The following is a 17,062-nucleotide window of genomic DNA, read 5'->3' as shown; positions in this document are numbered from 1 at the left end:
AAATCCGGGATTTTAGCCCAGTCTGTGACATCAAATCCTTTCTTTAGCCCAATCTCTGACCCCAAATCCTTGATTTTAGCCCAATCTCTGATCCCAAATCCTTGATTTTAGCCCAGTCTCTGATCCCAAATCCTTGATTTTAGCCCAGTCTCTGATCCCAAATCCCTGATTTTAGCCCAGTCTCTGATCCCAAATCCTTGATTTTAGCCCAGTCTCTGACACAGAATTCCTTAATTTTAGTCCAGACTGTGACCCCAAATCTCTCATTTTAGTGACCCCAAATCCTCGATTTTAGCTCAGTCTGTGACATCAAATCCTTTCTTTAGCCCAGTCTCTGATCCCAAATCCTTGATTTTAGCCCGGTCTCTGAGACAAAATTCCTTAATTTTAGTCTGGTCTGTGACCCCAAATCCTTGGGTTTAACCTGGTCTGTGACTCCAAGTCTTTAATTTTAGCCCAATCTGGGACCCCAAATCCTTGATTTTAGCCCGGTCTGTGACCCCAAATCTTTAATTTTAGCCCTGTCTGGGACCCCAAATCCATCACCTTTATTTAAATTTTTATTATTATTTTATTTGCTTTGGGAGCAGGTGACAAGAGGAAGGTGCAGAGTGATGCTCCCAGGGCTGCTCAGCCCAGGAGAGGAGTGGAGAAATGTTGGATAAATGTTGGATAAATGTTGGATAAAGAGGGAATAATCCCTCCTTTCAGCAGCTCCAAAGGGGATGAGGAGGGGGAGGTGCCAGGGGAAAAAAATCCAGCAAAAATCCTGGAGGGAAGGGGGGGAAATGTTGGGAAAAATTTGTTGGGAAAAAATGGGGCAAAGGAAACGAGGGAATGGGTGGAAATTGGGATTTTGGTGGTTCAGAGAAATTCTTCTTCCAAACCCTGGGAGCTGCAGGGAGGAATCTCCAAGAATTCCCAGATTCCTGCTCCAGGATTCCAGCCCTGAGATTTTCCCACGAATGATTGGGGAAAGTCCCAACATTTCCGTGGTCCTGAGGGTTTGGATTCATCCCTGGGGGTGACCATGGGCAGCTCCCCACGGAATTCCTGGGATGGGAATGGTGGGAACCAGCCTGGATCCGGCGCCTCTGGGGGCTCGTTCCACCCCAGACATCCCAAGTTTGGGAATATCAGGGGAATTTTTATGGAATTTTGGGGGTTTTGAGGAGCTGCAGCAGGAGCAGGGAAGGATTGGTGCCAACTCATCCCCATTCCCTCCTTTTTATGGAATTTGGGGGATTTTGAGGACCTGCAGCAGGAGCATGGAAGGATTTCTGCCAAGCTGAGGGTTATCCCCATTCCCTCTTTTTTTTCATGGAATTTTGGGGGATTTTGAGGACATTTTGCAGGAGCAGCGAAGGATTGGTGCCAATTTCAATGGAATCTCCATCCCTGCCCTTTTCAGATGGAAGTCTGGGCTTTCCTGGGAATCTGCTGCAGAGCAGAGCAGGATTGCTGCAGGTCATCCCCATTCCCTCCTTTTTAATGGATACAACCCGGAATGAGGGAACGTTTGAGGGGGAAATTGGATGTGGGTGGCTGCTCGCTGGGGAATGGTGCAGATTTCCATCTTAAAACAGGAATATTTGGGAAAAAACTCCTGGAGCTTGCCTGGGAAACTCCCTGCCTTGCACCTCGGAGCCACCAGATCCCAGGAATGCTGGCAGGGCTCGTCTTGGTTTGGAAATCCAGGTGGCTGCTGAGGAAGGCAGGAGCATCCCCTGAAATGGAAAATGCAAACCCCTCCCTCTGAAATGTCATAAATTTGGAGTTAAGGGGGTCTCAGGTAAAGATGTGGGAGTGGGAATAACAATTATTTATTAGGGAAGAAAAGAATTAAAAAACAATTTTAAAAATAATAAATAAATAATGAAATGAACAGAAATGAACAGAAATGAACAGAAATGAACAGAAATGAAATGAAATAGAATGAAATGACATGAAATGAAATGGAATGGAATGGAATGGAATGGAATGGAATGGAATGGAATGGAATGGAATGAAATGAAATGAAATGAAATGAAATGAAATGAAATGAAATGAAATGAAATGAAATGAAATGAAATAAAATAAAATAATAAAATAAACAGTGCAATAATACAAACCAAACCCCTGCCAGGGCCTGACACCCTGTGGGTCAGGGTGCTGCAGCAGGGCCATTGGAATTGTGGCTCAGCCCTCCTGCAGGGCCAGGGGTGGTTCTGCTGGAGCAGGATCCTGGAGAAGGGGGCAGAATCCTCTGGAGATCCAGGGGCAGAGGCAGCTGCTGCTCCTCTGGGAATGCAGGGGAGAAGCCGTGCTGGTGTTCCAGAATCTCCAGATTCTATCCGGGTAGGAATGCTTGGCTCCTCCCCCTGGGCTCACATCTCCCAATGGGATGCTGCAGCTCTTATCAGCCCTGCAGGGACATTCAGTGGCCTCTTATCAGCAGGTGTGCCCCGGAGGGAGGAGTGGGTGTGGGAGAGATAAGGAAAACTGCCCCTGAACAGGAGCCAGCTGCCCTGCAGATGGGGAACAGAACACAATCTGCTCGGCAGTGCAGAACAGAAGGGTTTAGGGGATCCTACAGAACAGGGAATGAGGAGAAAGGAGAGGGGATTGGCACCTGGGGAAGGACAGGGACACTGGGACAAACTGTGACATCGCACTGCTACAGCGCTGGTGTTCCAAATCTCCAGGTTATATCCGGGTAGGAATGCTTGGCTCCTCCCCCTGGGCTCACATCTCCCAATGGGATGCTGCAGCTCTTATCAGCCCTGCAGGGACATTCAATGGCCTCTTATCAGCAGGTGTCCCCTCCATGCAGGGACATTCAATGGCCTCTTATCAGCAGGTGTGCCCGGAGGGAGGAGTGGGTGTGGAAGACATAAGGAAACTGCCTGTGAACAGGAGCCAGCTGCCGTGCAGATGGGGAACAGAACACAATCTGCTCGGCACCCCAGGAACGGGGCGGCCATGGACGGGTTTTACCCCTCGGCAGGAGGAGCTGGGCAGGACGTGCTCGGTGCCGCCAGCTGGGCAGCACACAGCCCCTCCCCGCTGTCCCTGCGGGTGGTGACAGCCGCCTGCCTGTCCCTCCTCATCCTCGCCACGCTGCTGGGCAACGCCCTGGTGTGCCTGGCCGTGCTCAGGTTCCCACACCTGCGCTCCAAGGTCACCAACCTCTTCGTGCTCTCCCTGGCCGTGTCCGACCTGCCGGTGGCCGTCCCGGTGATGCCCTGGCGAGCCGCCAGCGACGTGCTGGGCTTCTGGCCCTTCGGGGCTTTCTGTGACCTCTGGGTGGCTTCTGACATCATGTGCTGCACGGCCTCCATCCTCCACCTGTGCCTCATCAGCGTCGAGCGCTACTGGGCCATCGCCGACCCCTTCTGCCACCAGAGGAGGGTGACGCGGCGCCTGGCCTTCGTCACCATCGCGGCGGCTTGGCTGCTGTCCCTCCTCATCTCCTTCGTCCCCGTGCAGCTGCAGTGGCACAAGGACCGGGAGCTGCCCGGCCAAGAGCAGCAGGGGTTTAACGGCTCAGCGGAGGAGGGGGGCTGTGATCCCAGCCTCAGCAGGACCTACGCCATCTCCTCCTCCCTCGTCAGCTTCTACATCCCCGTCGCCATCGTGCTGGGCACCTACGGGCGCCTCTTCCACCTCGCCCGGCGCCAGCTCCGCGCCATCTCCTCCCTGGACACACCGGGCGGCGGCGACCGCCCTCGGGAACCCTCCCTGAAGAGCTCCCTCAAGAAGGAGACCAAGGTGCTGCAGACCCTCTCCGTCATCGTGGGCGTCTTCGTGTGCTGCTGGCTGCCCTTCTTCGTGCTCAACTGCCTGGCGCCCTTCTGCGGCCCCGAGCTCCGCGCCCCGGCGGCGTCGCCGTGCGTCAGCAGGGCCCTGCTGGGCGCCTTCACCTGGCTGGGCTGGGCCAACTCTGCCCTCAACCCCATCGTCTACGCCCTCAACGCCGAGTTCCGCGTGGCTTTCGCCTCCCTGCTGGGCTGGGGCTGCCCCTGCGGCGGCAGCGCCGTGGAGAGAGTGACCTTCAGCAAGGAGCTGGTGTCCTTCCACCCCGACACCTCCGGGCACGGGGCTCTGCGGAGCCTCAGCCCGCCCCAGCTGCTGCCCCATGCTGTGCTGCAGGTGGAAAACCCCGAGGTGGCCTTGGAGAGGGTTCCTCCGGGCTCCTCCCCGCCTCAGAACGCCCTTCCCGGGTGTGGAACCCCCATCTGGCGGGGGAGGATTCCCCCCCTGGCCAGCAGCACCTTGCACTGAGCCTGGGTGGGAAAAGGCCTGTGGGGAGGTGTCCAGCAGAGAGGGGAGCTGGGACATTCCTGTTCCCCGAGGAGCTGAGAGGAGCTGGCCAAATCCAGCTGGCCATGGCCTGGTGGGACTGGGGCTGCCTTTGGCACAGACCCTCCTTGTTTACCTGGCTGCAGAATGTGGCTCCTTTTTCCCTTTTTTCCTGCACAGGCTTCCTCTGTAATCCCACCAGGAAGCGCCTTCCTCCTTTTCCTCTTCCTCTTTTCCTTCTCCCATCCCAAAGTGGCTTGGAGAGGGTTTCTCTGGGTTCCTCCCCCTCTCAGAACCCTCTTCCTGGGGAGGATTCCTGCTCTGGCCAGCAGCACCTTCCACCGAGCCTCGGTGGGAGAAGGAAAAGAGCCGTGGGGAGGTGTCCAGCAGAGAGGGGAGCTGGGATATCCCTGTTCCCTGAGGAGCTGGGGATGGTGAGGGTGTTCCACTCTGCTTGCACCACCCAGGGTGGAATTCCTGAGTGGTTTTCCAGGTGTATCCAGCCCTGTTCCTGTAACTGAATTCTGGGGCCAGCCCAGGTGGCGGCAGAATTTGTGCTGCTTTCTCCAGCTCACCCACGGTTCAAAAACCTCACTTTCTGCAGAGGATGGAAATGGAAGGGCTGGAATTCCTCTTTCCTGGTGAACTCAGCTGAGAGAGCAGAGATGGTCGGGTCTCCTGAGCCTCTCTGTGGTCAGGAAGTGAAAACCCAGCTGTGCCTGAGGGGAGAGGTGGCTTTGGCCACTGCCCTTGTCCTGTGGCCACCAGACCGAGGCTGCTGGATAGGGACTGGCCAAATCCAGTGGGTCACTGACTAAATCCAACTGGTCACTGACTAAATCCAGTGGGTCACTGGCCAAATCCAGTGGGTCACTGACTAAATCCAACTGGTCACTGACTAAATCCAGTGGGTCACTGGCCAAATCCAGTGGGTCACTGGCCAAATCCAACAGGTCATTGACTAAATCCAACAGGTCACTGGCCAAATCCAGCTGGTCACTGGCCAAATCCAGTGGGTCACTGGCCAAATCCAACAGGTCACTGGCCAAATCCAACAGGTCACTGCGAAATCCAACTGGTCACTGGCCAAATCCAGCTGGTCACTGGCCAAATCCAACAGGTCATTGACTAAATCAAACAGGTCACTGGCCAAATCCAACTGATCACTGGCCTGGGACTGCTGGATGGGCACTGACCAAATCCAGCTGGTCACTGACAAAATCCAACTGGTCACTGACTAAATCCAGCTGGTCACTGACTAAATCCAGCTGGTCACTGACTAAATCCAACTGGTCACTGGCCAAATCCAACTGGTCACTGACTAAATCCAACTGGTCGCTGGCCAAATCCAACTGGTCACTGACTAAATCCAGCTGGTCACTGACTAAATCCAGCTGGTCACTGGCCAAATCCAGCTGGTCACTGACTAAATCCAGCTGGTCACTGACTAAATCCAACTGGTCACTGACTAAATCCAGCTGGTCACTGGCCAAATCCAGCTGGTCACTGACTAAATCCAACTGGTCACTGACTAAATCCAGCTGGTCACTGGCCAAATCCAGCTGGTCACTGGCCAAATCCAGCTGGTCACTGACTAAATCCAGCTGGTCACTGGCCAAATCCAGCTGGTCACTGCCCGGGGTGGCTGGATGGGCACTGGCCATGTCCTGTTCCCTGGTTGCCACCCGCTGCTGGCAATCCCGCCTGGGGCTCGCTGGGGCCGTGCTGGGCTGTGTGGCACCTCCAGCCATGGAAAACCAGTGGGTTATGTGGGAAGGAGGGATGGATTTCCCAGGATAACGCTCCTGGGCTCGTCCTGCAGGTCTGGCCACCGTGCCTGGAGCCCGCTGCCGGGTTTGGGAGCAGCTCCGTGCCTGAGGCTGTTGCAGGGAGGATTTGGTGGCTGCAATTCTGCCCTGGCCCTGGGCAGGAGCTGGGATTGCCCAGGCAGGGATCAAAGCCCTGGTTCAGCCCCTGGATGTTTGGAGCCCTCCAGAGGAAACAGGAGAAAATCCACAACACTCTCCTGGGTCCTGCTCCTTCCACCCCCCAGATCCTCCTGTCCCAGGGCTGTTCCATCCCTTTTGGCTTTATTCTCCCTCTAATTCCCTTCCTCTAATTCCCTTCCTCCTCCATTTCAATCACAAAGGCTCTTCAGGAGCTCTCTTTGCTCCCCAATCAACCTCTGGAAGGTTCTGTCTCATCAGAGGGGTCAGGAACAGCTCCCGGGCTCCATCCCAGCCCTGGCAGTGACTTTGGGAAGGAGGTTTGATCCCTGCCTGATCCAGCCCAGCTCATCCCTGTGAATCCCAGGCAGCCTCAGCTCCCCCTCCCCGGCAAACAAAGGGAGAAGTCAGCCAGTGCTAATTACAGAGCCCAGTGCTAATTACAGAGCACCGTGGGAGGGGAGCAGAGCTCTCCCAGCCCCTGGGATTTTTCTAGGGAAGCTCTGACAGGATTCCACAACATCCACAACATCTCCCTGCAGGACAGCCAGGAGGATTTTGGGCCAACCCAAATCAATCTTGGGGTTTTCCAGCCTGATTTAGGGAAGGAATTGTTGGTGTGAGAGGGAAATGATCATCTGGAACCCCTCAAGTGACTGAGTTAATCTGAACGCTGCTGTATTAATTTATGATTAATATTTATAATTCAGGGTGTTGTGTGCAGTGATTGGAACTCCTGGCTTGGCACAGGAGGGAATGGGAGGGCCCAACTTCTCCCAAAAAAGTTTTGGAAGAGTTTCTTGATACGTGTGGCAAAATTCTGGGGCTCGATCCAGGCTGGTTTGTGAAGGGATTGGGGGAAAACATTCCACAGCATCCACAACAACTCCCTGCAGGACAGCCAGGAGGATTTTGGGCCAACCCAAATCAATCTTGGGGTTTTCCAGCCTAATTTAGGGAAGGAATTGTTGGTGTGAGAGGCGAGTGATCATCTGGAACCCCTCGAGTGACTGAGTTAATCTGAACACTGCTGTATTAATTTATGATTAATATTTATAATTCAGGGTGCTGTGTGTGGTGCTTGGAACTCCTGGCTTGGTACAGGAGGGAATGGGAGTGCCCAGCTTCTCCCAAAAAAAGTTTTGGAAGAGTTTCTTGATTGGGGCTCAATCCAGGCTGGTTTGTGAAGGGATTGGGGGAAAGCAGCCAGCTCGGTGTGTCTGTGATGGACGGGGTGAACTGCAGAGGAAAGACAACCAAGAGGGTGAAGTGACCCATTTTGTGTCATTTTATTACCTGTATTAAATAACTTAATTAAATTAACGTGTTTAATTATTGCCACTTTCCTGCAGCAGCTCTGACCCAGCAGCAGAAGGGACAGGTGGTGACAGAGCCAGCCCCGAACCTGCCAGGCTCTGGAAGCAATCCCGGTGTGTTACAGACACTCCTGTGGGCAGACTGGGAAATGGGAACAGCTCCGGACTGGTGGGACTGGGGCTGCCTTTGGCACAGACCCCCTTGTTCAGCTGGCTGCAGAATGCAGCTCCTCTTTCCCTTTTTTCCTTTTTTCCTCTGTAATCCCACCAGGAAGCGCCTTCCTCCTCCTCCTCCTCTTTTCCCTTCTCCCACCCCAAATTATTCCAGGCTGGGGCTGATCCCAGAGCAGGAATTGGGGCAGGATCTGTGCCTGACCCTGCTCTGTAATCCCAAAAAATCCAGGTCACTCCTGGAGCTCTGGATGTGCCACGGGTGACCTGGGGACAGGTTCTGGGGTTTTTTGGGTGAGGAGCAGAGGGAGCTGAGAAAAGCGATATTTGCAAAAGAGGAAAAGGAGGAAAAACATCAAATTCATGTGGAAGTCAGCACAGAGGGGGGAAATTGGAGGTTCCTCCTAATCCAAACCATTCCATGGTTTTAATGCGCTGGGCTGGGGCAGGGAGAGTGTGGGAATTAACCCCGTGCAGGTGATGTGGAACTGTGCTGCTTTCCCAGCTGGAATTGCAGGGAGACACGGAATGACTGCTGGTCTTAAAGTGATTTTTCAGCCAGAAAAAATCAGGAATTTTAGGGAGAAGGGCTTTAACAGAGAAAGGGAGAAGTGAGCACAGGGGAGGATAACAGATGTGGCGCTGGGGGTTGATGTCTTGCCTGACTTTATTTACAGACTGGAACCCTGCTCCTCTCGTCAGGGAAAGGCCGGGGTGGTGTCCCGGGAAAGCCGAGGCGGGGATGGTGTCCCGGGACAGCCGAGGCCGGGGTGGTGTCCCGGGACAGCCGAGGCCGGGGTGGTGTCCCGGGAAAGCCGAGCCAGGGATGGTGTCCCGGGACAGCCGAGGCGGGGATGGTGTCCCGGGACAGCCGAGGCCGGGGTGGTGTCCCGGGACAGCCGAGGCCGGGGTGGTGTCCCGGGACAGCAGCTCCGGGCAGGCTGAATCAGCCCCGGCTGCCCCAGTCTCGCGGCGATTCTGGAGCGCTCGGGGCCGAACCCGCCCGGGAGGGTTCGGGGAGAGCAGAGCCGGGAGCGCCGCCGGGGATGGAGCCGGGACGGGGCCGAAGAACCGGGAGCGAGAGGGAGAAGAGAATCGGGATGAGGGGGAAGAGCCGGACAGGCCGAGAGGAGCCGGGACCGAGCGGGACGAGCACGGACCGGGACGGGAAAGCGGGGAACGGCCGGGAGGAGCGGGGATGGGGCGGGAGGAGCCGGGATCGGGCGGGAGGAGCCGGGGCCGGGCGGGAGGAGCCGGGGCCGGGCTGGAGGAGCCGGGGCCGGGCGGGAGGAGCCAGAACCGGGCGGGAGGAGCCGGGGCCGGGCGGGAGGAGCCGGGGCCGGGCGGGAGGAGCCGGGGCCGGGCGGGAGGAGCCAGAACCGGGCGGGAGGAGCCAGAACCGGGCGGGAGGAGCCGGGGCCGGGCGGGAGGAGCCGGGATCGGGCGGGAGGAGCCAGAACCCAGCGGGAGGAGCCGGGACCGGGCGGGAGGAGCCGGGACCGGGCGGGAGGAGCCAGAACCCAGCGGGAGGAGCCGGGATCGGGCGCAGGCGCCGCTCCGGCATCCGCTGCTCGGCCGGGCCTGGCGGTGAGGGCGCGGGGGGACCCCGGTCGGGGCGGCCGGAGCCGGGGGGCAGCGGCGGGGCGGGAGCGGGGGCGCGGTGGGTGTGGGGATGCGGGCGATGGGGGACTCGGGGGCTCGGATGGGGATGATGATGATGATGATGATGGTGGCGGGGACGGGAGGCAGCACGTGGCGCTGGGAGAAGGAAGGGGGGGGCGGATGCAGAGAGCGGGATGGGGTCTGGGGGTGTCCGGGAAAGGGGGATAACACCGTGCAGAGGGGCTGGGGGTGCCCAGGGCAGGGGGATTCCGGGGTGCCCAGGGCAGGGGGATTCCGGGGTGCCCGGGCCTGGGGGATTCCGGGGTGCCCGGGGCCGGGGGATTCCGGGGTGCCCAGGGCCGGGGGATTCCGGGGTGCCCGGGGCCGGGGGATAGCGGGGTGCAGACGAAGCCAGCACAGGGGTCGGTGAGATTTGTAGGGGGTGCTGGGCACCCATGGGCGGGGGTTGGCGGCTGTCCCTCCCTCCATGTGCCCTTGTCCCTCCCTCCATGTGACCCTGACCCTCCCTCCAGGTGTGTCCCCTGTCCCTCCAGGCGTGTCCCCTGTCCCTCCAGCTGTGTCCCTGTCCATCCTTCCAGCTGTGCCCCTGTCCTTCCACGTGTCCCTGTCCCTCCACGTGCCCTTGTCCCTTTCTCCAGGTGTGCCCCTGTCCCTCCATGCGTGTCCTCTGTCCCTCTCTCCGTGCATGTCCTTGTCCCTCAGGTGTGCCCCTGTCCCTCAGGTGTGCCCCTGTCCCTCTCTCCATGTGTGTCCCTGTCCCTCTCTCCAGGTGTGTCCCCGTCCCTCCAGGTGTGTCCCCGTCCCTCCAGGTGTGTCCCCGGCCCTCTCTCCAGGTGTGTCCCCGTCCCTCTCTCCAGGTGTGTCCCTGTCCCTCTCTCCATGCGTGTCCCCTGTCCCTCAGGTGTGTCCCTGTCCCTCAGGTGTGTCCCTGTCCCTCTCTCCAGGTCTGTCCCCTATCCCTCAGGTGTGCCCCTGTCCCTCTCTCCAGGTCTGTCCCCTGTCCCTCAGGTGTGTCCCTGTCCCTCTCTCCATGTGTGTCCCCTGTCCCTCACGTGTGTCCCTGTCCCTCTCTCCATGTGTGTCCCTGTCCCTCAGGTCTGTCCCTGTCCCTCTCTCCAGGTGTGTCCCTGTCCCTCAGGTGTGCCCCTGTCCCTCTCTCCAGGTGTGCCCCTGTCCCTCTCTCCAGGTCTGTCCCTGTCCCTCAGTGTGTCCCCTGTCCCTCAGTGTGTCCCTGTCCCTCAGGTGTGTCCCTGTCCCTCAGGTGTGTCCCTGTCCCTGCAGGCTGTCCCCTGGCACTGTGCCCCATGGATGGCGTTTTCCTGTCGCCCAGTGAGGATGAGTTCGTGGGCAGGATCGTGGAGGAGCTGGAGCACTTCATGGAGCAGGGCCAGCACCACCGGTGGGTCCGGGCTGGGCAGGGCCACCTGGGCTGGGCAGGGCCACCTGGGCCACCTGGGCTGGGCAGGGACACCTGGGCCGTGGCAGGGACACCTGGGCCGTGGCAGGGACACCTGGGCTGGGCAGGGCCACCTGGGCTGGGCAGGGCCACAGCAGGGACACCTGGGCCACAGCAGGGACACCTGGGCTGGGCAGGGACACCTGGGCTGGGCAGGGACACCTGGACCACAGCAGGGACACCTGGGCTGGGCAGGGACACCTGGGCTGGGCAGGGACACCTGGGCCACAGCAGGGACACCTGGGCTGGGCAGGGACACCTGGGCTGTGTCAGGGACACCAGGGACACCTGGGCCGTGGCAGGGACACCTGGGCTGGGCAGGGACACCTGGGCCGTGGCAGGGACACCTGGGCTGGGCAGGGACACCTGGGCCGTGGCAGGGACACCTGGGCTGGGCAGGGACACCTGGGCTGGGCAGGGCCACCTGGGCTGTGTCAGGGACACCAGGGACACCTGGGCCACGGCAGGGACACCTGGGCTGGGCAGGGACACCTGGGCTGGGCAGGGACACCTGGGCCGTGGGGCTCCTGCTTTGCATCGCCCTCTGGGCTGAGAGCAGCAGCGTTTGGGGTCTGGCTGTGGGGTGGCTGTGGGGTCCCCTGCCCTGGGCACGCTTCAGGCAGGGTTTTGTGGCCTTTGGTGGCCTTTCAGCGGCGTTTTTGTGGCCTTTGGTGGCTTTTCAGGAGCGTTTTTGTGGCCTTTGGTGGCTTTTTCAGCAGCATTTTGGTGACCTTTGGTGGCTTTTCAGCAGCCCCTGCTCACCTGGGCTCACCTGGAGCTGTTCCCTGACCTTTGGGGCCCGTGGGGTGGCCAAGCCCAGGGCTCTGGACAGCAGCAGGGGTGGCAGTGCTGAGCTGAGCTCCTGCCAGCCTCTCCTGACTGAAATGTTTGTTTCACTGCTTTTTTTTTTTTTTTGTTAAATAAAATGTTTGGCAAAGAAATTCCCTCAGGGACAAGCCAGGTGACAGCAGTGACATTGAAGGTGGGGTTTATTTATGCATTCTTGGTTTGTTCCTGGTTTTTGTGTGGGGAATGGATTTGTAGGGGGATTTTAAAGTTGGATAGAAGGTTTATATTTGTATATATGTGGTATATATTTGTATATGTGGTATATATTTGTATATGTGGTATATATTTGTATATAATTTTTGAGGTAAGTGTTGATTTAGAAATGTTACAGAGTAAGATAGATATTGTGGAGAGAGGAACGAAATTAGGCTCGGCCTGGGAGGGAGGGGATCAGTAGCACTTTCTGCTGGTGCTTCCCAGCCTTTCCCAAGTGGATGCAGCAGGAAGGAGAGCCCAGGCCAAGGCCTTGCAGGCACTGCCCACACCCCATTTATGTGTAAAACGTCTCTGCCTGCAAATCTAGAAGCCATTTATGCTTTTAATACCCCCCAAATATTCCGATTTAAATTTTTCCTGATTTAAATCCCGTGCTGGGAATGGCTCAGGCCGAGGTTCTTGCATTTCCCCTCATCCCCCTCCCCTCCTGCCCGTTCCTGACGCCCTGGGCCCTCTGTCCCTCAGGGTGCTGCTGTTCCCACCCCTGTCCAGCCGCCTCAGGTACCTGATCCACCGCACCGTGGAGGGCATGGAGCTGCTGAGCAGCTTCTCGGTGGGAGAGGGCTGGAGGAGGAGGACTGTCATCTGCCACTCGGCTGTCAGGTGAGCTCTGCTGCCGGGGCTCGGGGCTGGCAGCCGTCAAAACCCTGCAGTGGACCTGGAGCTCATCCCAGTGCCACCCTCTGTCACCTTCTGGGGACACCTCCCGCTGTCCTGGGTGCTCCCAGCCCTGCCCAGCCTGGCCTGGGCACTGCCAGGGATCCAGGGGCAGCCCCAGCTCCCTGGGAATTCCATCCCAGCCCCTCTCCCAATATTCCTTCCCAAAATCCCATCCAAACCTGCCCATGGAATCCTGGAATGCTTTGGGTTGGAGGAGACCCCAAAGCCCATCTGGTCCCACCATGGGTCCCACACCTCCCCCTGTCCCAGGGGCTCCAGCCTGGCCTGGGACACTTCAGGGATCCAGAGGCAGAAATTCTTCTGGGAATTCCATCCCAGCCAGGAATTCCTTCCCAAAATCCCATCCAAACATGGAATCCTTGATTGATTTGGGTTGGAGGGACCCCAAAGCCCATCCAGCCCCACCATGGGTCCCACACCTCCCACTGTCCCAGGGGCTCCAGCCTGGCCTTGGGCACTGCCAGGGATCCAGGGGCAGCCCCAGCTCCCTGGGAATTCCATCCCAGCCTCTCAGGGAACAATTCCCAATTCCCAATCTCCCATCCATCCCTGCCCTCTGGCAGTGGGAGCCATTCCCTGGGTCCTGTCCCTCCATCCCTTGTCCCCAGTCCCTCTCCAGCTCTCCTGGAGCTCCTCCAGGCTCTGGAAGGGGCTCTGAGCTCTCCCTGGAGCTTTCCCAGCTCTCTCAGCCTGGCTCCAGAGGGGCTCCAGCCCTTGGCTCAGGCACAAAGTCCCCGTGTCCCATTTAAGGTCTCCATTACCAATGGCACCCCCAGACCCTAGGGAAGAGTGGGATTTTCCCTTTGGGAATTTGATGCTTCTACTTTGTCCCCAGTCCCTTTCCAGCTCTCCTGGAGCCCCTCCAGGCCCTGGAAGGGGCTCTGAGCTCTCCCTGGAGCCCCTTCAGGCTCTGGAAGGGGCTCTGAGCTCTCCCTGGAGCCCCTTCAGGTCCTGGAAGGGACTCTGAGCTCTCCTGGAGCCCCTTCAGGCTCTGTAAGGAGCTCTGAGCTCTCCCTGGAGCATTCCCAGCTCTCTCAGCCTGGCTCCAGCCCTAGGCTCAGGCACATTCCCTGTGTCCCATTCAGGTTCTCCATTACCCCCAGACCCTGGGGAACAGCAGGATCTCCCCTTTGGGAATTTGATGCTTCTCCTTCCCCCTGCTCCCCTCTCACCATCCCCTCCTTCCCAGGCTTCCCAACGAGACCTCGAGCGACCCAAAGCCCGGTGCCAACCCCGCCCGTGCGCAGCGCCCCGCGCAGCCCTGGGGCCGGGGGGGCCGGGGGGCCCGGCTGCGCCACCCCGGGGACCCGCACGGCGACGGCGGCCGCGCCTCGGTGGGCTCGGGCAGGATCGGCCGGCCGGCCCGCAGGAAGCCCGAGAAGGCGCCGTACGTGCCCCGGGGGACGCGCAGGAAGGAGAACTGGAGGGAGCGGGACGGCCCCGGGGACGGGGAGGCGGCGCCGGGAGGTGAAAACTGCGCCGGGAATTCCGTCCGGGATCCGGGCAGCGCCGGGGAGCGGCTGGAGCCTGACCCGGGAAAAGGCGGCGCTGAGCGTCCTCCGTGTGAGGAGAAGGAGGCGAGCTCGGGGAATGGCGGCGATTCCCGGGGGCAGGAAGGTCGGGATGGAGACTGCTCCCGCTGCCCGGGCTCGGCACACACGGAGCAGCGCCCCGGAGAGCCCGGGCAGGGCCAGGGCGGCAGCACCGGCACCGCCCCAGAGGGCAGCGAGCCCCAGGGGGAGCAGCGATCCGGCCGGGATCCCGCGGGGCCCGAGGGCGGGAGCGGCTCCGAACCCTTGGAAAAACACGGTGACAGATGGACAGAGCCGGGTGTGACAGAGCCAGGTGTGACAGAGCCGGGTGTGACAGAGCCGGGTGTGACAGAGCCAGGTGTGACAGAGCCAAGTGTGACAGAGCCAGGTGTGACAGAGCCGGGTGTGACAGCGCCGGGTGTGACAGAGCCAGGTGTGACAGAGCCAGGTGTGACAGAGCCCGGTGTGACAGCCCCAAGTGTGACAGCCCCGGGTGTGACAGAGCCCGGTGTGACAGAGCCCGGTGTGACAGAGCCAGGTGGGACAGCGGGTGTGACAGAGCCAGGTGTGACAGAGCCGGGTGTGACAGAGCCAGGTGTGACAGCCCCGGGTGTGACAGAGCCAGGTGTGACAGACCTGCCCATAACAGCCCTGGCTGTGACAGAGCCAGGTGTGACAGCCCCGGGTGTGACAGACCTGCCTGTGACAGACCTGCCTGTGACAGAGCCAGGTGTGACAGAGCCAGGTATGACAGCCCCGGGTGTGACAGAGCCAGGTGTGCCAGCCCCGCCCGTGCCAGTCCCAGGTGTGACATCCCCACCTGTGCCAGCCCCGCCCGTGGCAGCCCCCCCGGCGCTGGGGTCCCGGCCGGAGCGGAGCTGCAGGAGCCCGGCTCCCCCTGCCCAGCCGGATTCCCGGGATCCCGAGGGAGGCCGGGCTGCTCCCGCACAGGGCAGCCCCAGCGCTGGGCAGGGGCAGCAGAAACCCCCGCAGAAGGTTCTGGAAGGCCCAGCTGAGGCTCTGGCCGCCCCTGAGCTGCTCCATGGGGGAGAGCCGGGGCGGATCCATGGCGGGAAGGAGGAAGAGGAGGACGAGGAAGGCTCGGGAGCCTGGAGGGGCCCGGATTTGGCTGCAGGGGACAGAGAGGGGACGAGGCAGAGCGGCCTGGAGGACGAGTGCACGGCAGAGCTGCTGGCAGAGGTGATTTGGGGCAAAACCCGGGGAAAGAGGGGCAGGAGGCGCTCCCTGGGGGGGATCCCGTGTCCTGGGGGGGCTGCAGGGGCTGAGGTGAGCTCTGGGCTCAGAGGGGCTGTGGGAATGGACTTTGGGTTTTACTTTTTGTTTTTATTTTTGGGGTTTTTTTGGGGGTTTTTTTGGGGGTTTTTTGGGGGTTTTTTTTGGGAGGTTTTTTTGGGGGTTTTTTTGGTTTTTTGTTTTTTGCTCTTTTTTTTGATTGGCAGAACTGTGTCTTTTGGCTCCTTAAAAAGGAAAGAAACCTAGAAATTTCTCCCCTCAACCCGCTGAAAAGACACCTCACAGGACCTGGGGGGGGCTTCACCTCAAACTTAAGGATAACCAACAGCACAGGAGCCAAAAAGCCCTGCCTAGACAATCCACTAGAAAAAGAAAAGAACAAAGAAACAAAGATTGGGAATATCGGGCTTTGGTGAGGTGTTTACCAGGAGCAAGAACCTCTTGCACCTAAATCAGTTTTTCTTCATGGAGAATTTTATTATTTTGCCTTTTATTAAAACCTTTTTGTTCCCAGCCACAGAAGCCACCCTGCTGATTTTAAGCCAGGCTGTCTTGGGTGTGCCCTGACCCTCCAGGAGCTGTTAGACCTGGCCTAAAGGAGCTCCCCTTTCGAGGGGGTGCCATCCCACCTGGCAGTTTCATTTTTTAACCCCTGCTCTCCCCAGATCGTCGGGAACCTGAGGCTGAAGGAGATCAGCATCGAGCGGGTCAGCGTGGCGGGGCCGGGCTGCGGGGAGGGCGAGCTGGGCCACGTCACCGAGATCTACGACTTCGCGCCGTCCCTGCGCACCGAGGACCTGCTGGAGCTGTTCGCCGACTTCCAGTGAGCGACGGCGGGGTCTGAGCGGGGTCTGAGCGGGGCCTGAGCGGGGCCTGAGCGGGGCCTGAGCGGGGTCTGAGCGGGGCCTGAGCGGGGCCTGAGCGGGGTCTGAGCGGGGCCTGAGCGGGGTCTGAGCGGGGCCTGAGCGGGGTCTGAGCGGGGCCTGAGCGGGGCCTGAGCGGGGCTGGGGGCAGAGTCGGGGTTTGGGCTGCACCTGCGCCGTCCGTGCGCCTCTAAGGGGCTTTACTGCAGTTTAGGCTTGGTTTAAAACCCAGCTTTACTCACATTCCTGGTGCCAGATCCTGGGTTTGGGCTGCGTCTGCCCCGTCTGTGTGTCTCAGAGGGGCTTTACTGCAGCTTAGGCTTGGTTTAAAGCCTAGCTTTAGTCCATGACTGGCACCAAATCCTGGGTTTAGGCTGCGTCTGCCCCGTCTGTGTGCATCAGAGGGGCTTTACTGCAGTTTAGGCTTGGTTTAAAGCCCAGCTTTACTCACATTCCCACACTAAATTCTGGGTTTGGGCTGTGCCTGCGCCGTCCGTGAGCCTCTAAGGGGCTTTACTGCAGTTTAGGCTTGGTTTAAAGCCCAGCTTTACTCACATTCCTGCACCAAATCCTGGGTTTGGGCTGTGCCTGCGCCGTCCGTGAGCCTCTAAGGGGCTTTACTGCAGTTTAGGCTTGGTTTAAAACCCAGCTTTACTCACATTCCTGCACCAAATCCTGGGTTTGGGCTGCGCCTGCGCCTGTCCGTGTGCCTGAAAGGGGCTTTACTGCAGCTTAGGCTTGGTTTAAAGCCTAGCTTTAGTCCATGACTGGCACCAAATCCTGGGTTTAGGCTGCGTCTGCCCCGTCTGTGTGCATCAGAGGGGCTTTACTGCAGCTTAGGCTTGGCTTAAAACCCAGCTTTACTCCCTCTTTC

At 59.2% G+C, this 17,062-nt stretch overlaps 2 protein-coding genes across 11 annotated transcripts in view; both read left to right on the top strand.

Moving 5' to 3' along the window:
* Positions 1-2,961: 2,961 nt before the first annotated feature.
* On the top strand, positions 2,962-4,263 carry LOC311163050 (D(1) dopamine receptor-like; the record flags this gene model as incomplete). Its single annotated transcript, XM_084221735.1, has 1 exon — positions 2,962-4,263. One exon carries the CDS (start codon positions 2,962-2,964, stop codon positions 4,261-4,263), a length of 1,302 nt encoding a protein of 433 aa, XP_084077861.1.
* Positions 4,264-9,224: 4,961 nt separating this feature from the next.
* The window catches only part of R3HCC1 (R3H domain and coiled-coil containing 1), a 19,940-nt gene continuing 12,102 nt past the window's right edge, over positions 9,225-17,062 (top strand). For 6 of the 10 annotated variants that reach the window (XR_014616762.1, XR_014616763.1, XR_014616764.1 and 3 more), the window contains exons 1-5: positions 9,225-9,301; positions 10,619-10,736; positions 12,324-12,461; positions 13,729-15,271; positions 15,991-16,148. Coding sequence is in view for 5 of the 10 variants with exons in the window: in XM_084221924.1 (XP_084078050.1) it covers positions 10,642-10,736; positions 12,324-12,461; positions 13,729-15,271; positions 15,991-16,148 (1,934 nt within the window). In the remaining 5 variants the exon portion in view is untranslated. Of the gene's footprint in view, positions 9,302-10,407; positions 10,433-10,598; positions 10,737-12,323; positions 12,462-13,728; positions 15,272-15,990; positions 16,149-17,062 lie in introns of those variants that run through there. The other 4 variants (XM_084221925.1, XM_084221928.1, XM_084221927.1 and 1 more) reach the window with 4 other exon arrangements.

The sequence above is a fragment of the Fringilla coelebs genome (assembly GCF_963513975.1).
Source record: "Fringilla coelebs genome assembly, chromosome: 26".
Lineage (NCBI taxonomy): Eukaryota > Metazoa > Chordata > Aves > Passeriformes > Fringillidae > Fringilla > Fringilla coelebs.
The sequence above is the reverse complement of the archived record's forward strand: the minus strand, read 5'-3'. Positions and strand labels throughout refer to the sequence as shown.